Below are 18,878 nucleotides of genomic sequence, written 5' to 3' on the forward strand. Positions count from 1 at the left end.
GCATATAAATAAAATTATGCTTGAACGAAAGAAGGTTCTCAAATGAGCATAGGCATTGTAATGTAGCATTTGATTTTAACTCTATAGGCCTATAATATAAAATCTATAGGGCTTGATAGTGCACCATTCGGGAAGATATTCACGCTTCGGTTTAGAGACGATTGGACCGTCTGAATGATTATCTGTTTCAGATATGTAAATGTCATGGGCAGAGTTTATTCCGGGCATATCTTCAAACGAAATAGAAACGAATGTAGGCTATATAGAAAACTTTAACCAATATCTGCCCACAATATAAGTCCCCTCCCCTCTCCGAGAGTTTCATATAAAGAAGACAGATGTCTGAAAGTAGCAATGGTCATGAGAAAAATGAATTTTAAGATTTGATAACTACACCGTAACAGCAGCTGGACATAGTGCTGACCACACTATCACTACATATGTCGAGGTCAAATAAACAGGCGAGCTCTACTTCATTTGCCCCTTGAACATGTGCATGGGACTGAGCAACAGCACAGGGCATGGGTCTGAACATTCTGGGCATGGGACTGAGCAACAGCACAGGGCATGGGTCTGAACATTCTGGGCATGGGACTGAGCAACAGCACAGGGCATGGGTCTGAACATTCTGGGCATGGGACTGAGCAACTGCTTAAGGCATGGGTCTGACCATTATATGCATGAGACTGACCATCCAAGCGGGGCATCGAAATGACAATCCGCGCTGAGTCAGAGTTACCTCACCTCCCCCGCCTCATCTCATATGTCACACCTTATCCATATAAAGTGGTGTTTGCTGTTATTAAAACAAATACATTTTTGTTGTAAATCCCACAGACTAAGACATCAATACAAACGTGAACCATTTGTCACAATACGTTTTTTTTTTAAACTAATAAAACAAATTTCAAAGCCTAAAGTTTTTGCTGTATTTTCAAAAAAAAACAACAACAAATAATCATAATAAATAATAATTTAAAAAAACAATGTTATTAAAGTAGGCCAACTTTAGCTAGATTATACTTTGCAATATCTTTTTGGTCAGCGCACATTTTTGCTGTATTTTCAAAAAAAAACAAATAATAATAATAATAATTATAATAACAAATAATAATAAAAACAACGCTAGATTAGTTCTTTACAATCTTTTTGTCTGCGCACCATGGTGGCAGTTCTCAGTGCGCCAAAGTGCGCGCCGTTATTTTCTCAAAACTAATCTCGACATCAATGGCCACTTGCACAAATCTCAACGATCGAGTTGCATGAAATAAAAAACAAAGTTTGATAACATCAAGTCAAGTTAGCTATATGTGAGGTTTGATACAATAACTTAACACTTAGGCCTGTATGTTAATATTAGCTAAATCTACTTGCTCATCAAGGATTTAGGTAATGACGACATTTACGAAATGGTCCACCTTGAAAGGTCTTGAATGTTACGAGGGAGTAACATAAAATACGAGCCGGCCCGCGGTATATCATACGCCGCTATTTAGTTGTTGTTTTTTCTACTTTTCAGTAATTCATAATTTGTGAATTCGACAGTACCAACGCTGCCACTGAAAATATTTCTTTAAAACACTATCAGTAGCTCGCTAAGAACGATAACCCCCCCCCTCCTTTCCCCAACCCCTACCCCCCCCCCCCCCCCGTGAAAGCAAATTCCTCTTAGTTACCCCCCCCCCCCTACGTTTAAAATCGTTTCAAACTAAAGTATCTGCCCCTAATAGTCGTCACTAAACCCGGCTCTGCTTGTAAACATTTAGCGTGAACCACAGCTCACCAGACCATGTAGGGGTGGGGGTGGTAGGGAGCGCTTTTGCAGCTTGTTTTCTAGCGTCTCCCAGAAGAGAATTATATATATAGATAAGTAAATACTGCACATGCGCAGTGAAATAATAAATGTTATAACATTACAACTAGCATTGGTAGACGCGAAACTTAAAAAACATAAATTCACAAATATTTTTTGAATGGCGACAACCTTAAAAAAAAATATAAAAGTCGTGACCAGCGATAATATTTTTATTTAAAAAAAAATTTTTGTTTGTTTTACTCTCTGTGTTCATGTGTGCGTGAGTGAAAGTGTTTTGTTGATGTGTGTGTGTGTGTGGAAGGGTGTATATGAGCGACTGAGTGCACATCTAACTGAACATGTTTTTTATTTTTGAATGTGTGCAGGAGTGTATGAGTGAGAGTATGAAAGTGAGTATACAACGATTGAGTGAGTTTATGAGTGTGAGTGAGTTTATATATAACCTAACATATTAGCATGAGTGTATGAGTGAGTGTATGCGTGAGTGTATGAGTGAGAGTATGAATGTATTGATTAGTGAATGAGTTAGTGTATTAGTGTATGAGTGCGTATATGAGTGAGTGAATGAGTGTGTGAATGAGTGTATGAGTTAGTGTCTGAGTGAGTGTATGAGTGCGTGTATGAGTGAGTGTATGCATGTATGAGTTAGTGTATGAGTGTATGCGTGTATGAGGGAGTGTATGAGTGAGTGTATGCGTGTATGAGTGAGTATGCGTGTATGATTGAGTGTATGAGTGAGTGTATGAGTGAGTGTATGAGTGAGTGTATGAGTGAGTGTATGCGTGTATGAGTGTGTGTATAAGTGTATGGGTGAGTGTATGAGTGAGTGTATGGATAAGTGTATGAGTGAGTGTATGAATGAGTGTACGAATGAGTGTATGAATGATTGAGTGATCACCTCACCAAACATGCCTTTAACTCTATTGTCCAGTTGACGCCGCCCTTTCTCTGACCGGAAATGATGGTGGTTATACCTTTCCTGCTCACGGCGCTGCTGCTGCTGCGGTATTGCCATGGTGAGTTGTCAAGGTATCTCCACATTAGCTGGACCGTGTGTCTCATAACAAGGGACCAATGTCAAGGCCGTCTCTCTCAGATCAGGGGCCTGTATCAGTACCGTCTGCCTCAGATAAGGGGAATGTATCAGGACCTGCCTCAGATACGGGGAATGTATCTGGACAGTCTGCCTCAGATAAGGGGAATGTATCAGGACCGTCTGCCTCAGATAAGGGGAATGTATCAGGACCGTCTGCCTCAGATAAGGGCATGTATCAGTACTTGCCTCAGATAAGGGCATGTATCAGTACTTGCCTCAGATAAGGGCATGTATCAGTACTTGCCTCAGATAAGGGCATGTATCAGTACTTGCCTCAGATAAGGGCATGTATCAGTACTTGCCTCAGATAAGGGCATGTATCAGTACTTGCCTCAGATAAGGGCATGTATCAGTACTTGCCTCAGATAAGGGGAATGTATCAGGGCCGTCTACCTCAGATAAGGGGAATGTATCAGGACCTGCCTCAGATAAGGGGAATGTATCAGGACCGTCTGCCTCAGATAAGGGGAATGTATCAGGACCGTCTACCTCAGATAAGGGGAATGTATCAGGACCTGCCTCAGATAAGGGGAATGTATCAGGACCGTCTGCCTCAGATAAGGGGAATGTATCAGGACCGTCTACCTCAGATAAGGGGAATGTATCAGGACCTGCCTCAGATAAGGGGAATGTATCAGGACCGTCTACCTCAGATAAGGGGAATGTATCAGTACCGTCTGTCTCAGATAAGGGGAATGTATCAGGACCTGCCTCAGATAAGGGGAATGTATCAGGACCTGCCTCAGATAAGGGGAATGTATCAGGACCTGCCTCAGATAAGGGGAATGTATCAGGACCGTCTACCTCAGATAAGGGGAATGTATCAGGACCGTCTCACTCAGAAAAGGGGAATGTATCAGGACCTGCCTCAGATAAGGGGAATGTATCAGGACCTGCCTCAGATAAGGGGAATGTATCAGGACCTGCCTCAGATACGGGGAATGTATCAGGACCGTCTACCTCAGATAAGGGGAATGTATCAGGACCGTCTCACTCAGAAAAGGGGAATGTATCAGGACCGTCTGCCTCAGATAAGGGGAATGTATCAGGACCTGCCTCAGATAAGGGGAATGTATCAGGACCGTCTCACTCAGAAAAGGGGAATGTATCAGGACCTGCCTCAGATAAGGGGAATGTATCAGGACCGTCTCACTCAGATAAGGGGAATAATTTACAAGACAACCTTTTTTAATGTACTCTTTAAAAAATAACATGTTCCCTCTTCGTGTTTATAACTATCTTTATTAGACAACATTTTTCCCCTTGTACGCTTTATAAAAAAAAAATTTCCCTGTTTGTGTTTATAACCATCTTTATTAGACAACATTTTTCCTCTTGTACGCTTTATAAAAAAATGTTCCCTGTTTGTGTTTATAACCATCTTTATTAGACAACATTTTTCCCCTTGTACGCTTTATTAAAAATGTTCCCTGTTCGTGTTTATAACCATCTTTATAAGACATTCCCCCCCCCCATTATAAAAAACATGTTCCCTGTTTATAACCATCTTCCTATTGATCAGGTCCGAGCAACATAGCAGTCAAAGAGGAACCAGTGCTGGAACATGCAACCATCTTCTCCAAGAGCCCTGATATCTGGGCACTAAAGCAAGGTCAGCCTGGGTTTACTACTCTCTGGTTCACAGACTATAGCACTATTGGTCTTAGTACTTCGACATGTTATTCCATTCTGTAGCTGTGAGGAGATATACTCTAACCTAACCTCTGAACTGACTGCGAAAGCCAATGTCCAGTTTTGAGAAGACTAACCTTACTCCTGGCTTAAAAATAAAGCTAATTAAACAGCTTGATTTAAATAAATCATTTAGAAAGCATGGCTTCTACCGACGAGTTTATTGCTTATTCCCACGCTTAAAAGTTAGGAATGTGATTCGAAGATGGATTTTAAAGAGCTTACTCCAACTTCATCATCATCATCATCTTTCCCCGTTCGTGCCTATGAAGTAGTTCATCTGTTTCAGATGACTTTGGCATAAGAAGGGATAGTGTGGTTAGTACTATGCCAAGCGTATTTCCTAACGTGAATTAGGTTCCCCATCATGGACTCATGGACGTTCTACGCCTTTGAACCCGGATTAGAACTCGAGACTTTCGGATTAGCATTCTAGCGGCCCCATTTACTCCTACTTACTGTAGATAATAACAAACTCATACGGTCTATTTCGGGGTAGCAGAACGGGATCCCTTTCAAGAAAGGGATGTAATGGTAACTTCATTTTACCGTATACGTCTATGTACGCTGAAATCCTATACAACAAATCTGATAAATTGTTTTGGTGTCTTTTGCATTTTGGTGTAGTAAGCGTAAAGGTAGTACATTGTGCTGGCCAAATCAAATGATTAGCCGTGATGCGGAATCAGGTGAACTCTTCTTCACCTGCTTCCAACATGAATCGTCCAGCTGATCTTTGCTCACGTGACTTTTGTTGCCTCTAGCCCACACAGTGATCCAACATCCACATAACGTAATGCAAGGAAGTGAACTGGTCGTGACCTGTGACCCGAGGATGGCCAAGGTCGATGTCATGGCCGACAAGATACTCAGCCTTGACCTTTCCTGCGTCCCCCAGGATGAGACGACGGTCGCGCAGATTGCGACCTTCCGGCCCACGAACAGAAAAGGACCAAGGCTGACACGAGTAAGGCTGAGTTATGGCTGTGGTTTTGTTAGGGTTTTGATCGTAAATAAGATTGAGTTATAGTCGATGTTTTGTTCTGGTCTACATGTAAAAACAGATTGAATTTTGGTCGAGTTGATTTTAGCATCGAGATGTAAACAAGATTGAGTTATAGTTGAGGTTTTTGTTAGGGTCTGTTAGGGTCTAGATTTAGAAAAGATTGAGTTATAGTTGAGGTTTTTGTTAGCCTGGATTTAGAAAAGATTGAGTTATAGTCGAGGTTTTTGTTAGGGTCTGTTAGGGTCTAGATTTAGAAAAGATTGAGTTATAGTTGAGGTTTTTGTTAGTCTGGATTTAGAAAAGATTGAGTTATAGTCGAGGATTTTGTTAGGGTCTGTTAGGGTCTAGATTTAGAAAAGATTGAGTTATAGTCGAGGTTTTGTTAGGGTCTGTTAGGGTCTAGATTTAGAAAAGATTGAGTTATTGTGGAGGTTTTGTTAGAGTCTAGATGTAAACCAGATTGAGTTATAGTCGAGGTTTTATTAAGATTGAGTTTTAATCGAGGTTTCGTAAGGGTCTAGATTTAGAAAAGATTGAGTTACAGTAGAGGTTTGTCTAGGGTCTAGATGTAAAAGCCTGGCTTGCTAACCCGGAAGTCAAGAGTCTGTTACCAGGGATTGAGAAGCAAGCCATTTGCAATGCCACATTACCCGCCCTTCCCCTTTTCCCAGTTAGCTAACACTGTGGAGAGAAAGACTCACTTGTTCTCAGTAGCGTAGCGAGGGGGGGGGGGGGGGGGGAACGGGGGCGGGGGGGGGGGAACATATGTCCCCGGGCGCCGACATTGGGGGGCGCCAAAATGGGTCGGAAAAATAAATTGAAAGGTTGAGAGGGGTGCAAATCGAAAGTTTGAGGGGGGGGGGGGTGCAAATCGAAAAGTTTGTCCCCGGGCGCCGGGAAGGGTCGCTACGCCTCTGCTTGTTCCCCCTGATGCTGGTCTGCTTGGCTTAAAACATTGGTCACGTTCATCAATGTCTAGATGATGTTGATAAATCTACTTCAAATTGAAAATATCCAGACGTCTAGGACATTTTGATATATTTATATTCATATTTATCTCCATATGAATATATCTTATACACAAACGCACAAACGCACACACACACATATCTATCTATATCTATATCTATATCTATATCTATATCTATATCTATATCTATATCTATATCTATATCTATATCTATATCTATATCTATATCTATATCTATATCTATATCTATATCTATATCTATATCTATATCTATATCTATATCTATATCTATATCTATATCTATATCTATATCTACATCTACATCTACATCTACATCTACATCTACATCTACATCTACATCTACATCTACATCTACATCTACATCTACATCTACATCTACATCTACATCTACATCTACATCTACATCTACATCTACATCTACATCTACATCTACATCTACATCTACATCTACATCTACATCTACATCTACATCTGTATCCGTATCCGTATCCGTATCCATATCCATATCCATATCCATATCTATCTATCCATATATATATATATATATATATATATATATATATATATATATATATATATATATATATATATATATATATATATATATATATATACAAATGTTTGTCTCTCTCTATATATATGCTTACTTTCCATATCCATATCCATATCTATCTATCCATATATATATATATATATATATATATATATATATATATATATATATATATATATATATATATATATATATATATATATATATATATATATATATATATACAAATGTGTGTCTCTCTCTATATATATGCTTACTTTCCAAAGAATGAGAAGCTGGGCAAGAATTGGAGAATATCCCTAGTAAAATCAGCGGACGAGGAAGGCGACATGAGCGTAAAGCTGCAGGCGGTGAAGAGAAAATCTCAGCTGAGAGACTCGGGTCTCTACACGTGCGGGGTCGAGTACATCCAGAACAAGACGGTCATCAAGGAGACCTTCGATAGTACTCTGCTTGTCACAGGTTCGAATCCTACTAACGCTGTCTTAGTTGTTTTTATATAGTGTTAATCTAAAATGTAGTACTTTACCCTTATTAAAACCATGACTCCAACCCTAATCTTCTGCCCCATGTTAGCTTAGTGGTAGGGATCTTATATATATATATATATATATATATATATATATATATATATATATATATATATATATATATATATATATATATATATATATATATATATATATATATATATATATATATATATATATATATATATATATAATTCCCTACTTGGGGACCATAGGGACGGATTTATCTAGCGGTAGAGAGCTGGACTGCTAACCCGTAAGTCTCGAGTTCGAATCCGGGTTCAAGCCAGTAGACCGTCCCTGAGTCCACCCAACTCTGATGGGTACCTAACTCACGTTAGGGAGAGTAAAGGCGGCTGGGCATAGTGCTGACCACTCTATCTCTTCATATGCCGAGGTCACAGAAACAAGTGAACTCTACTTCACTTGCCCCATAGACCGTAAGGTTTGAAAGGGAAACTTTACTTTTACTTGGGGACCATACAAGACACCACCATGTAAGGGCTTAGCCGTTCCTCCTACGGAGAGGGGGGGGGGGGGGAGGGAGGGGGGGGGAGAAGGGGGAAAGAGGGTAGTAGTGTCGAATTCACAAATTATGAATTACTGAAAAGTAGCAAATAAATAAACTAAATAGCGGCGTATGCTTACGGCGCGGGTCAGCTCGTAATTTATATATGTCCAAAGCTCATTTTAGCTGATTTTTATCCACCAACCAAATCCGTCATAAGCTGGCACCAACACTTTACTACAAACCCCTACTATCTGAAGTAATTCTACATTTTATGAAAGACATTTTTTATCATTTGTTTTAGTCTTAAAAATACAAAATATATGCCACGACAAATTTCCTAAGCAATCCTACTCCACTGTGTAACATATCGATAATGCTTTCTGTGAGGGTGGGGATTTTTATGAAGGCGGAACGAATGAATGCAATAACACACAGTTCAAGTTCAACTATAATTGTTCTTTATTAAAATGATATATATGTTCAAGTTTCTACCTAACTGATCTACACTGTACTATTTACTTCTACTACTGACTGTTCATACCACATGCTACCTACTACTACGCACTCCCATGACCAATCCTAACACTAACTAACTGTTCCGTAGCTCTGCAAATTACAACCGTCTCTAACCACTACCTAACACCTTCTCTCCTCGCTATCTACATATCAACCCGCTAATCTCTCTACTGACCCACGCCTCAGTGGTCAGCTGACCGTCCCACGTGACCGGTCAGTCCTGTGCGCCCATTGGTCTCTCTAACCAACCAACTAGGCCTATAGTCTGTTTCTGTTAACCTATATCTGCTAAACATGTCTGACGTAATCTTGCGTCATCACATATCTCCCTCCCTTTCTGTAGCTGACAAATTATATTTTTCAGCGTCTGCTACTAATCTAATACATCAACAACTATCTATCTTACTACTCTATTCTATCCCTAACATCAATCATGTAAATCAAATACAAAATGGGACAGCACAGTTTACAAAAACATAAAATCTTCTGTCTGTGTTCTTGGAAAGGAATGTCATTGTTCTAGTTCTTGTACGGTATCCTGACGTCTGTGGTGTCTCTGCTTGATAATGTATGTCTATGTTATGTTATGTGTGAATTCAATCATGTGTAACTCAGTTCTGGCTAGGTTGTCGTGTACTGGCCTTGACCTAATCTTAGTAGAATGTGTAACTGGTTGAACGGGCTCAACGAGCAGTGTAAGTGTGTGTGTGTGTAAGTGTTATGTACTTATTGGCGTTTATCTGTGGTGGGTGGGTAGTGGCGTTGGTCTACGTAAGTTCCCGTGAGGCGGGTGTAGGCGTAACTTTCGTTGGTCAATGTGATGACGCAACAATCTCATCTCAACGCTGGTTGAGACGTCCACGTAGAGTGGTTATACGATGAACTGGAGCTGTCTGATGCGTGGCGAACAATGACGTAACATTCCGACGCTGGGAACTTGGACGATGGGTCTTCTACCCTTTGTATCTGCCGACGAGGGTGTACGTAGCTGGCGGTCTGTTATTCAACCCCAGTGCGGGTGTGGAGCGGTGGCGAAGCGTCCGCTGTCTTGACCAGGGCAATTCTCTGTTAAGCAGGGCTGTTCGCTGTCCAGGTAATTCAGCGTAATCAGGGCTTCAGGTGGCGGCATTCTGAATAAGCGTAGTGGGTCTGAAATTGTATTACGAGATTATGAGCAATGGTTTTACGTGACCATCTTAGTGCCCGCGCAGACAAGTATTCAGACAGAGGTACCTTCCATTAAAAAAAAACCTCAATCCCAAATTTAAACGTGCTGAACATTTGTCTGGCGGTACATACAGCATACAAATATAACATTACAAAATTAACCAAATAAAAAATCAGTACACTCTAACAACAATGTGTAAAGCCTAATAAACTCAATAGACGTAAACACTACTAGAGCTTAGAATTAGCTTCACAAAAAGAATAGACATGTAAGTGTATATAATTAATCGTGCCGTTTCAAATCAACATTTGAATACGTAATCATATAGTGGAGCAGCTCTCACTATCTGAATTCTGACAAAAAACTGGCTAGCTTGACTTAATGACTGACTTCACTCATGACTTCAGTAACTTGACTGATTTCAGTAACTTGACTTATTTCACTTTGACTTCAGTAACTCGACTTATTTCACTTTGACTGACTTCAGTAACTTCACTTATTTCACTTTGACTTCAGTAACTTGACTGACTTCAATTTAACGACGGATTCCACTTTGACTACTTCAATTACTTCAACTTGACGACTAACTTCACTTTGAAGACTAACTTGACCTCGACGACTTCACTTCAATTCAACTTAAAGACTTCACTGACCGACTTAAACTTCGACGACTTAAACGTCTTCACTTTGACTTCAAAGACTTTTCCTTGACTTCAACTACTTCAATATGACTTCAAAGACTTCACTTTGACTTCAACTACTTCAATATGACATCAAATAATTCACTTTGACTTCAACAACTTCAATATGACTTCAAAGACTTCACTTTGACTTCAACAACTTCAATATGACTTCAAAGACTTTTCTTTGACTGCAACATGACTTCAACAACGTCACTATGACCTCAACGACTTTAACAACATTGACTGACTTGACTGACTTTAAATAACTTCTTTGACTTCACGCCGATTTCTCGGCGACTTAGATTGACAGAAAAAAAAAACTCGACTTGACTTTAGTCCGTTGTTCAAAAACATTCGTGGGGGCGTTCCGGGTCAAATTCTATCCAGGCCTTAATATACCACACTAGGACCGATAGGGCGGGGCTCGGTGTGGACAATTGTGTCGCGAGCTTTCACGTGGTCTATGATTACTATACTTGTGTTTGTGTAGGTGTGTTGATGGGGTCACCTGGTTTAACGCTGACCAGGAGTAACAGTACTGTTTGTTTGCTATCAAATGCCTTGTTACATATTCCTCTGGTTCATTGTTTACTGATTTCTGTAATCTCAGCAATCTATTACTGACTGTGTCGTTCTGAAGTCTTAAGTTAAGAACATCTGCACCAATCTCGGTAGTCTTTCTAGAATGATCATCAATAACCTCGTTAACTTTTTCTATCAACTTGTCCGTTTTGAATTGCAATTCGTCTACTTTTTCGTTGTCTCGAATACTGGGCTGCTTGTTTACTTGCCGCTTGTAGTTCATAAATTCTACATTAAATTGCTTCACTCCTGTAATGTTGCCTAGTATCATATCGTATGGCCCGTTTTTGAAAACAACTGCTTCAACTGTTTTACACGCTGAGTGTGTGGCTATGGTGACTATAGCTGTTGGCCAAACATATGTGCTGCCTCTTGAACTGTGAACACGTTGTGTTCTACCTGTGTATTGGTGGTGTTGTACGAATGTGTTACGTACTGCCACTGTTGAGCAGTGTGTGTCCCTAATTGCTGTTGCGTATCTGTTATTAATTTTTGACGTAAATATGTCTGTTCTTCTACTGGCCTCTGTAAACGATGACATAAAAGCTATTCTATTTATCTGTCTATATTTTGGTCTGTTGCGTTGTGCATCTTGTTTGCGTCTGTCATAATATCGTATTCTGCAATTTATTTGTTTGTGGCCTGTTCTATTACAATAGTAGCATCTGACACTGTAATTGTGTTTCTGTTGACTGTAGTTAATCTGAATGTTGTGATTTGCCGTATTATGTTTTTGGAGTGTATGTTGTGTTTCACTTTTTGTTGTAGGTATTTCGCTTGCTTCACTGAACGTGTCATCTGAATCTGAATCGTAGGAATAGTAAAATGTTGTTTCGGCTGTCTGGTTGTTATTATTCGTATCTAAACTTTGCACCGTTTCTTGTTTGGCTTGGCAAAGTTCTCTCAATTTTTCTCTTTCTTTACGAATTCTTTCTGTTTCTTCTTTAATTCCGGCAATATATGTTTCTGCTTCTCTTTGTTTCTCTGCTAACTCGGCATCTATCTTTGCATCATATTCTTCTTCAGTCAACAAGGAATCTGGATCTCCGGTTACCTTGTAGTCTACAATTCTATTGATCAAATCTTCCATAGCATCTGGATCATCTAGAGTTTTTGCGTCAAATTCTTTAACAGTTAATAACCAGTCTCGATTTTCTGTTGTCGTGTATTGTCCAAGCCTAATAATCAATTCATCCAGAATATCTGGATCCTCAATAGTTCTTGAATTGCTTTTCACTTTGACTGTACTCTGAACATTTATATCTAGTAACGAGTTATCAATTCTACCTGACTCTTCTAGGCCTGACTTAAGCTCAGTTTTAGTGCCCACTTCGTACAATGGAGGCATTTTTAAGGGTAGTGTGGTTGAAGAAACAGATAAGAAAGAGGCAGAAAAACCGCTGGCACCAAATATCCAGCACAAGTCTAAACCCAAACGTTTAAAAAAAATTTGGAAGGTACTTATCTTTTTGGACATGTAGACTGTTCCCTTGTGTTGGTAATCCAAACTCGTTCCGGTTGAAGAACCCTCTGTTGTGTTGAGTTAAGAAAGCTGTACACCAGTACACTCCGTCATGAGTAACCAATATACTGTCTTTCCTGTACTCGACCCGCGCTCCACCAGTTGTGAGGGTGGGGATTTTTATGAAGGCGGAACGAATGAATGCAATAACACACAGTTCAAGTTCAACTATAATTGTTCTTTATTAAAATGATATATATGTTCAAGTTTCTACCTAACTGATCTACACTGTACTATTTACTTCTACTACTGACTGTTCATACCACATGCTACCTACTACTACGCACTCCCATGACCAATCCTAACACTAACTAACTGTTCCGTAGCTCTGCAAATTACAACCGTCTCTAACCACTACCTAACACCTTCTCTCCTCGCTATCTACATATCAACCCGCTAATCTCTCTACTGACCCACGCCTCAGTGGTCAGCTGACCGTCCCACGTGACCGGTCAGTCCTGTGCGCCCATTGGTCTCTCTAACCAACCAACTAGGCCTATAGTCTGTTTCTGTTAACCTATATCTGCTAAACATGTCTGACGTAATCTTGCGTCATCACACTTTCTCAAGATCCCCATATTCAGTGTATAACAAACTCAAACTCAAAACATCAAGAAAAAAAAAGTTGCCATTTCGAACCTGGCGATTCAGGGGGCAGATGAAGTAGAGTTTAATGGTCAGTCACCTTGGCATTGTAAGGATACTGTGGTCAGTACTATACCCAGCAACCTTGACTTTCCCTACCGTGAGTCAGGTAAAGCTTTTGTGGATTCGAGTCTGGGATTCCGAAAAAGAGACTAGCTGCGATAGTCTGATTGCTCATAGTCAGTGGCGTAGCGAGGTCGGGTGTCACCCGGTGCGGCACTTAATGGTGTCATCCCCCCAGAGGCGTAGCGACCCTTCCCGGGGACAAACTTTCAAATTTATGATTTGCACCCCCCCCCCCCTCAAATTTTCGATTAGCACTTCCCCCCCCCCCTCAATTTTTTCTCTATATATTTTATTATGTTTTGCCTTGGTGTCAACCCCCTAAATGGTGTCACCCGGTGCGGTCCGCACCCCCCCCCCCCACCCCCTCGCTACGCCTCTGGCTCATAGTTCGAACCCCGGGCAGTCAGAACTGTTATCAGCGGACTGCAACCAGTCTAGGGGAGATAACTAAAAAATTTAACAACTTCAGCTTTCTGAAAAGAAAAGCAGGTTAAATTTTGAGTTATGCTCCATAACTTGTTGAAACGGAAAAAATTAGTTGGAGGTAATTCTCTCCCTTATGATAGTTAAGACGGAGGAAAAAGAAGATACCATTTATTCTCACTAATGTACATATGACATAAACCCTATCGTATAAATATGACCCGACGTGTCCCCAATAGTATAAATACGACACTTTATTCTCATCAATCAATCAGTTATCTTTAAACTTTTGCAAAAGAAAGAGAGGTAGCATACAGGCTGATCTTTAACACAACACACGTTTCGCGCTATACAAAGTTAAGTCCCATTGTCAAAATAACACGTCAAACGAGTAAATAAAACATACAAGAAACTGAGAAATACATTTATTTAGAATTAGAATGTAACTGCACAGAAAACAAAGCGAGCACTTGCGAAAATATAAAAAAACACCAATCAAACAGCTACAAGAAACAAAACAATCACACTTAAATTAATAAACACGACAAGACAAAGCACAGAAGACGAAAATAGACTGGTAGCAACGGCTATTAATAGAACGCCCGTTTAGAATTTTAGTAATAAAATCAAATTCGCATATTTTTAAAATACTGGCATCGACTGAAAGGAAATATTTTAAGCAAAGCTAAGACATAGACTGTCACCTAATTTAAAAAAGGGGGTGGGGTCGTTAAGGCATCACATATGATTTACTCATAATTTCCCGCCATTAGTCTCGGTCCTCTGTTGCTGTGAGTACTTCTGGAATGGACGGCCCTGACCAATCTTTTATGTCATCCATCCATTGACATCTTTGCCTACCCCATTCTCCCCCCTCCCCCTGGAAGATTACCCTTTGAATTCTTATTTCGGATAGGTTGTTGATTCAAGTAACACGCCTATACCACCTTATGCTTATCATCGCCAACATTACTATAATTCTACCTGCCCGCACTTATAAAAACACAACTGTTTATTTTCACCACTGTACATAATATAATCCCACTTGTCCTTGTTAGTAAAAATAGACACCGTTTATTCTCACCTGTCTAAATATAATGTTATTTGCCCTAATTAGTAAAAATATAATGCTACCTGCTGACATTAGTAAAAATATAATGCTACCTGCTGACATTAGTAAAAATATAATGCTACTTTCCCTCATTAGTACAAATACAATGCTACTTTCTCTCATTAGTAAAAATATAATACTACCTGACCTCATTAGTAAAAATATAATGCTACTTTACCTCATTCGTTAAAAAAAATACGACACTGATTCTGCTTACTCTTTCATTTTTGTACTCACCTAGAAAGGGTACCTGCCTACATCGTCGGCCCGGAACCCGTGCACGTGGGGGACACGTACAAAGCCGTCTGCGACGCCAGGAGGGTCAGCATGAGCCCTGACGTCACCACCATCAAACACGTGACCATCCTCCGCTCGCCCGGATGTGACCGGCGTTACGCGGTGGTCGTGCGCCTGGACTACAAAAACAACAAATCCACGCGCAAGATGGTAGGTGCTGTGCGCATGCGTGGACGAGGGTAGCTTTTTAAATTCACCATCCAGAAGTGCGTATTGAAAGGAGGGGGTGGGGGGTGTTTTTTTGTTTTTCATCAAAGTTTTAGTTTTAGGGTTACGTCTTATAAATTGTGCAATTGGTTTAGAACCAGAGTTTCTTCCAGGCATCCCTTCGGGTGTGCTCCGCCTCCCCCCCCCCTTGAAGAAAGTCTAAACCCCCCCCCCCCCCTAACGAAATGGAATTTATGTAGGAAACATATACTTTTACCAGTGTCCACCCCCCCCCCCCCCAAATGTTGACGTGCCCCCCCTCCCGAAAATATCAAGTGCCCCCCCCCTTACCCCCGGAGAAAAAAGTCTGCAAGAAACACTGTTTAGCACTTTCATTATTTGAAATTTGTCACGTCTAATAAATTGGACAATTGTTTTAGCACTTTGTTATTTGTAATTTGTACCGTCTCCTATTATCGGTCAACTGAATTAGAAAAAATTCCTTCTATGACATCCGTTCCTTCTCCAACCTCGACTAGCACTTCAAGGCTCACAAGAACTGGGAGGTGGAGCTGAAGGGCGACTTCTACAAACCGTTCAACCGTGACGCGGTGATGGTCAAGCTGACCGTGACCAACAGCTCCACACTGGACAGCGGCTGCTTCCAGTGCAGGGTTGGGTGTCTGGCACCAGGGAGCAACAAGGTCCTGGAGCTGGTGGCCGAGGAAAAGGTCCAGGTCACTGGTAAGTAGGTCAAGGTCCAGGTCACTGGTAAGTAGGTCAAGGTCCAGGTCACTGGTAAGTAGGTCAAGGACAGACTTTTTTTAAAACCTGAATATTAGCGATATTCTTATGCTAATAGATTAAGGTCACAGTGCAGCGGGTTAATAGGTCAAGGACAGAACTTTTTTTCTGTTTTACCTGAATATTAGCGATATTCTTATGCTAATAGATTAAGGTCACAGTGCAGCGGTTTAATAGGTCTGTATGTCTAGGGCTAGGCTTTGGTCAGTTGGTCGACTTCACAAGACAATATGTCGTTAAGTCAAGGTGTTTTAATATATTTTAAAATTACAACACGTTACATATAACTAATATAATCAAAATATTATCATTAGTATTTTTTCTACGCACAATTTTTATTTTGGTCGAAATATTTCTCAAAACATTTTTACATGATACGATGCGGTTAAGTAGTTAAAATCTCTAATTCGTCTCAACTCTGAGGTCCACTCAGCTTTACTGAGTACCTGGCTCTTGTCAAGAAAATACAGGTTGCCCTTAACTCTATCGGAAATTTTAAGTCCCTCCCACCCCACTCCCGATATTTAAATTGCGAAAAAGGAAAGAAAATCTACAAGTTTCTGGACTAAACCTCACCTTCGTACACCGAGTCAGTGGCGTAGCGAGGTCGGGTGTCACCCGGTGCGGCACTTAATGGTGTCACCCCACCCCCACCCCCAGAGGCGTAGCGACCCTTCCCAGGAACAAACTTTCACATTTTTTATTTGCACCCCCTCAAATTTTCGATTTGCACCCACCCCCCTCAAACTTTCGATTGGCACCCCCCCCCCCCCTCAAATTTTCCTCTATATATTTTGCTATTTTTTGCCTTGGTGTCACCCCCCTAAATGGTGTCACCCGGCGCGGTCCGCACCCCCCGCCCCCCCCCTCCCGCTACGCCTCTGCACCGAGTAAAAAAAAACCAACCTGTATATAAACTCTACTTCATCTGGTATGTATAGTACTTTCACTCTAAATACACTTACAGAATACATCGAAGAGCCCGAAGAGAAGGAGGTAAAAAACGAGACTCTCGTTGAAGAGGAACCGACGTCTATGGCGGCTTTCCTTCTCCAACACATCAACGATGCGTCTGCGCATGCGTACAACAATCTCAGCTTCCGGTTCTTCTCTCTTGGCGACTTTGTTTTCATCCTGGTCCTACTCCTAGTGTGCGCCAAACGTCTGGTCACCAAATGAACACGGAGTTTTAGAAAGGAAATTAAAAACATGGAACATCTCAATAAATATTATACAATGTAATACCTCGAGTGTAAGGTGACTTTGTTTTGTGTTTGATTACATCTGTAAGAGAATAAATACATGTGAATAAATAAGTATGTATGTGTGTCCGTCTGTCTTTAGTGCATTACTACACCTTTCGTTTGATTGCCATAAGCTTTTGGAAGCTTTTGAGAGTATTTTTTTTTAATTTTTTGCGATTCATTGTTTTTTTCGAAGAGACCCGCCCCGGCAGAAGGATGCGGTTTGACGCCCAGAGTTCCCCATCTTATCTCCTGGTGTCAGGGTACTACTTAATTCCATGTTCCCGGTGCGTTATGAACTATGCTATGAGTGCTATGGCGCCTACGTGCGTTTTAAATAGCGCTATGCGTTGTGGATACGGTGGACGAATATAATCAATTACTAAATCGAATCAGAAACATCCACCGCGCACCCCAGACGGTCATACTACGGGCTCCCCCATAAGCACTATGGTCCCTACATTTTTAAAAAAGTATCAAAACGAGTGTCATTCTATTTCTTCTGAGATCGCAGCAGTGGACGTGACGGGTACGCTAGTGATCAATTAGAGAATGGGTCAGTCACAACAATTAATTTATTTAAGTTAATTAATGTATTGATTTATTCATTGGTAGATTAAGCACATTAATTTTAAAAGTTTAGAAAAAAACGACTTTACTTTGAGTGAATAGTGACGTCACATGATTTGTTTACTCTTTAGCACAATCAATGGCGGCTCCAATACAATATTTCGTGGCCTATTCAGATCTTTAACGCGTTCTAAAGCTAATTTTCTGTTGTCTATAACTTTAACAATACGTCCGTTTGCTGTTTTTATTACGTTTCAACACTATTGTCAATGTTTTAACAGTTCTTTTTATTTTATTATACAATACATTTCTCTAGATCTAGATTTTACAGATCAGCTGTCGAAGGAAGAAAACAAGTTAATAAAAAGTCTAGTGACAATTTAAGCGCAATTTCCTTATGTTATCCATAACAATTTTTTTTTTTTTGACCGAACGAAAGGATATTTTTTTGCGCTAAAAAAAGACAACTATATTAACCTATATCAACGGAAATAATTTTATTTTAACGAGTAGGCCTACACGATGCTCAGTTTAAAAAAATATCCTAGGCCTACACGATGCTCAGTTTAAATGTTCTTAATTACTTTTTTGTGACCGAACGAAAGGATATTTTTGAAAACTTTCTTCTGCAATATTGTTCAAAATTATGGCAGAAATCGATTGGTAAATGTTTCAAGTCGCTTAGTGGTCTGGTTGCCGAGATATAGGCCAAAAACTGCATTTTTTTCGAGGTTTTTTGGCTTTTCCGGGAAATCCAGGAAGGAATTCCGGGAATTTTTTTGGCCCACAATCATCCTCGGAACTTGCTTAACATATTTGCTTTGGAACTAGTCCTCGATATTGCTTCGTTGAGGAGGAGATACGACTTAAAGCTGCGGACACACATCCATTCATTCATCCATCCA

General features: G+C 40.3%; 1 protein-coding gene across 1 annotated transcript; it reads left to right on the forward strand.

The window, feature by feature from the left end:
• The first annotated feature begins 1,214 nt into the window (after window positions 1-1,214).
• Window positions 1,215-17,418, forward strand: LOC131948331 (uncharacterized). Its single transcript, XM_059309908.1, has 8 exons — window positions 1,215-1,310; window positions 2,748-2,832; window positions 4,435-4,524; window positions 5,369-5,571; window positions 7,421-7,616; window positions 15,153-15,358; window positions 15,895-16,099; window positions 17,127-17,418. Exons 2-8 carry the CDS (start codon window positions 2,775-2,777, stop codon window positions 17,336-17,338), a joined length of 1,170 nt encoding a protein of 389 aa, XP_059165891.1. The 5' UTR covers window positions 1,215-1,310; window positions 2,748-2,774; the 3' UTR covers window positions 17,339-17,418.
• Window positions 17,419-18,878: the final 1,460 nt, after the last annotated feature.

Source organism: Physella acuta, unplaced genomic scaffold (assembly GCF_028476545.2).
Source record: "Physella acuta isolate Inbredline_101_S28 unplaced genomic scaffold, ASM2847654v3 ptg000639l, whole genome shotgun sequence".
NCBI classification, from domain to species: domain Eukaryota; kingdom Metazoa; phylum Mollusca; class Gastropoda; family Physidae; genus Physella; species Physella acuta.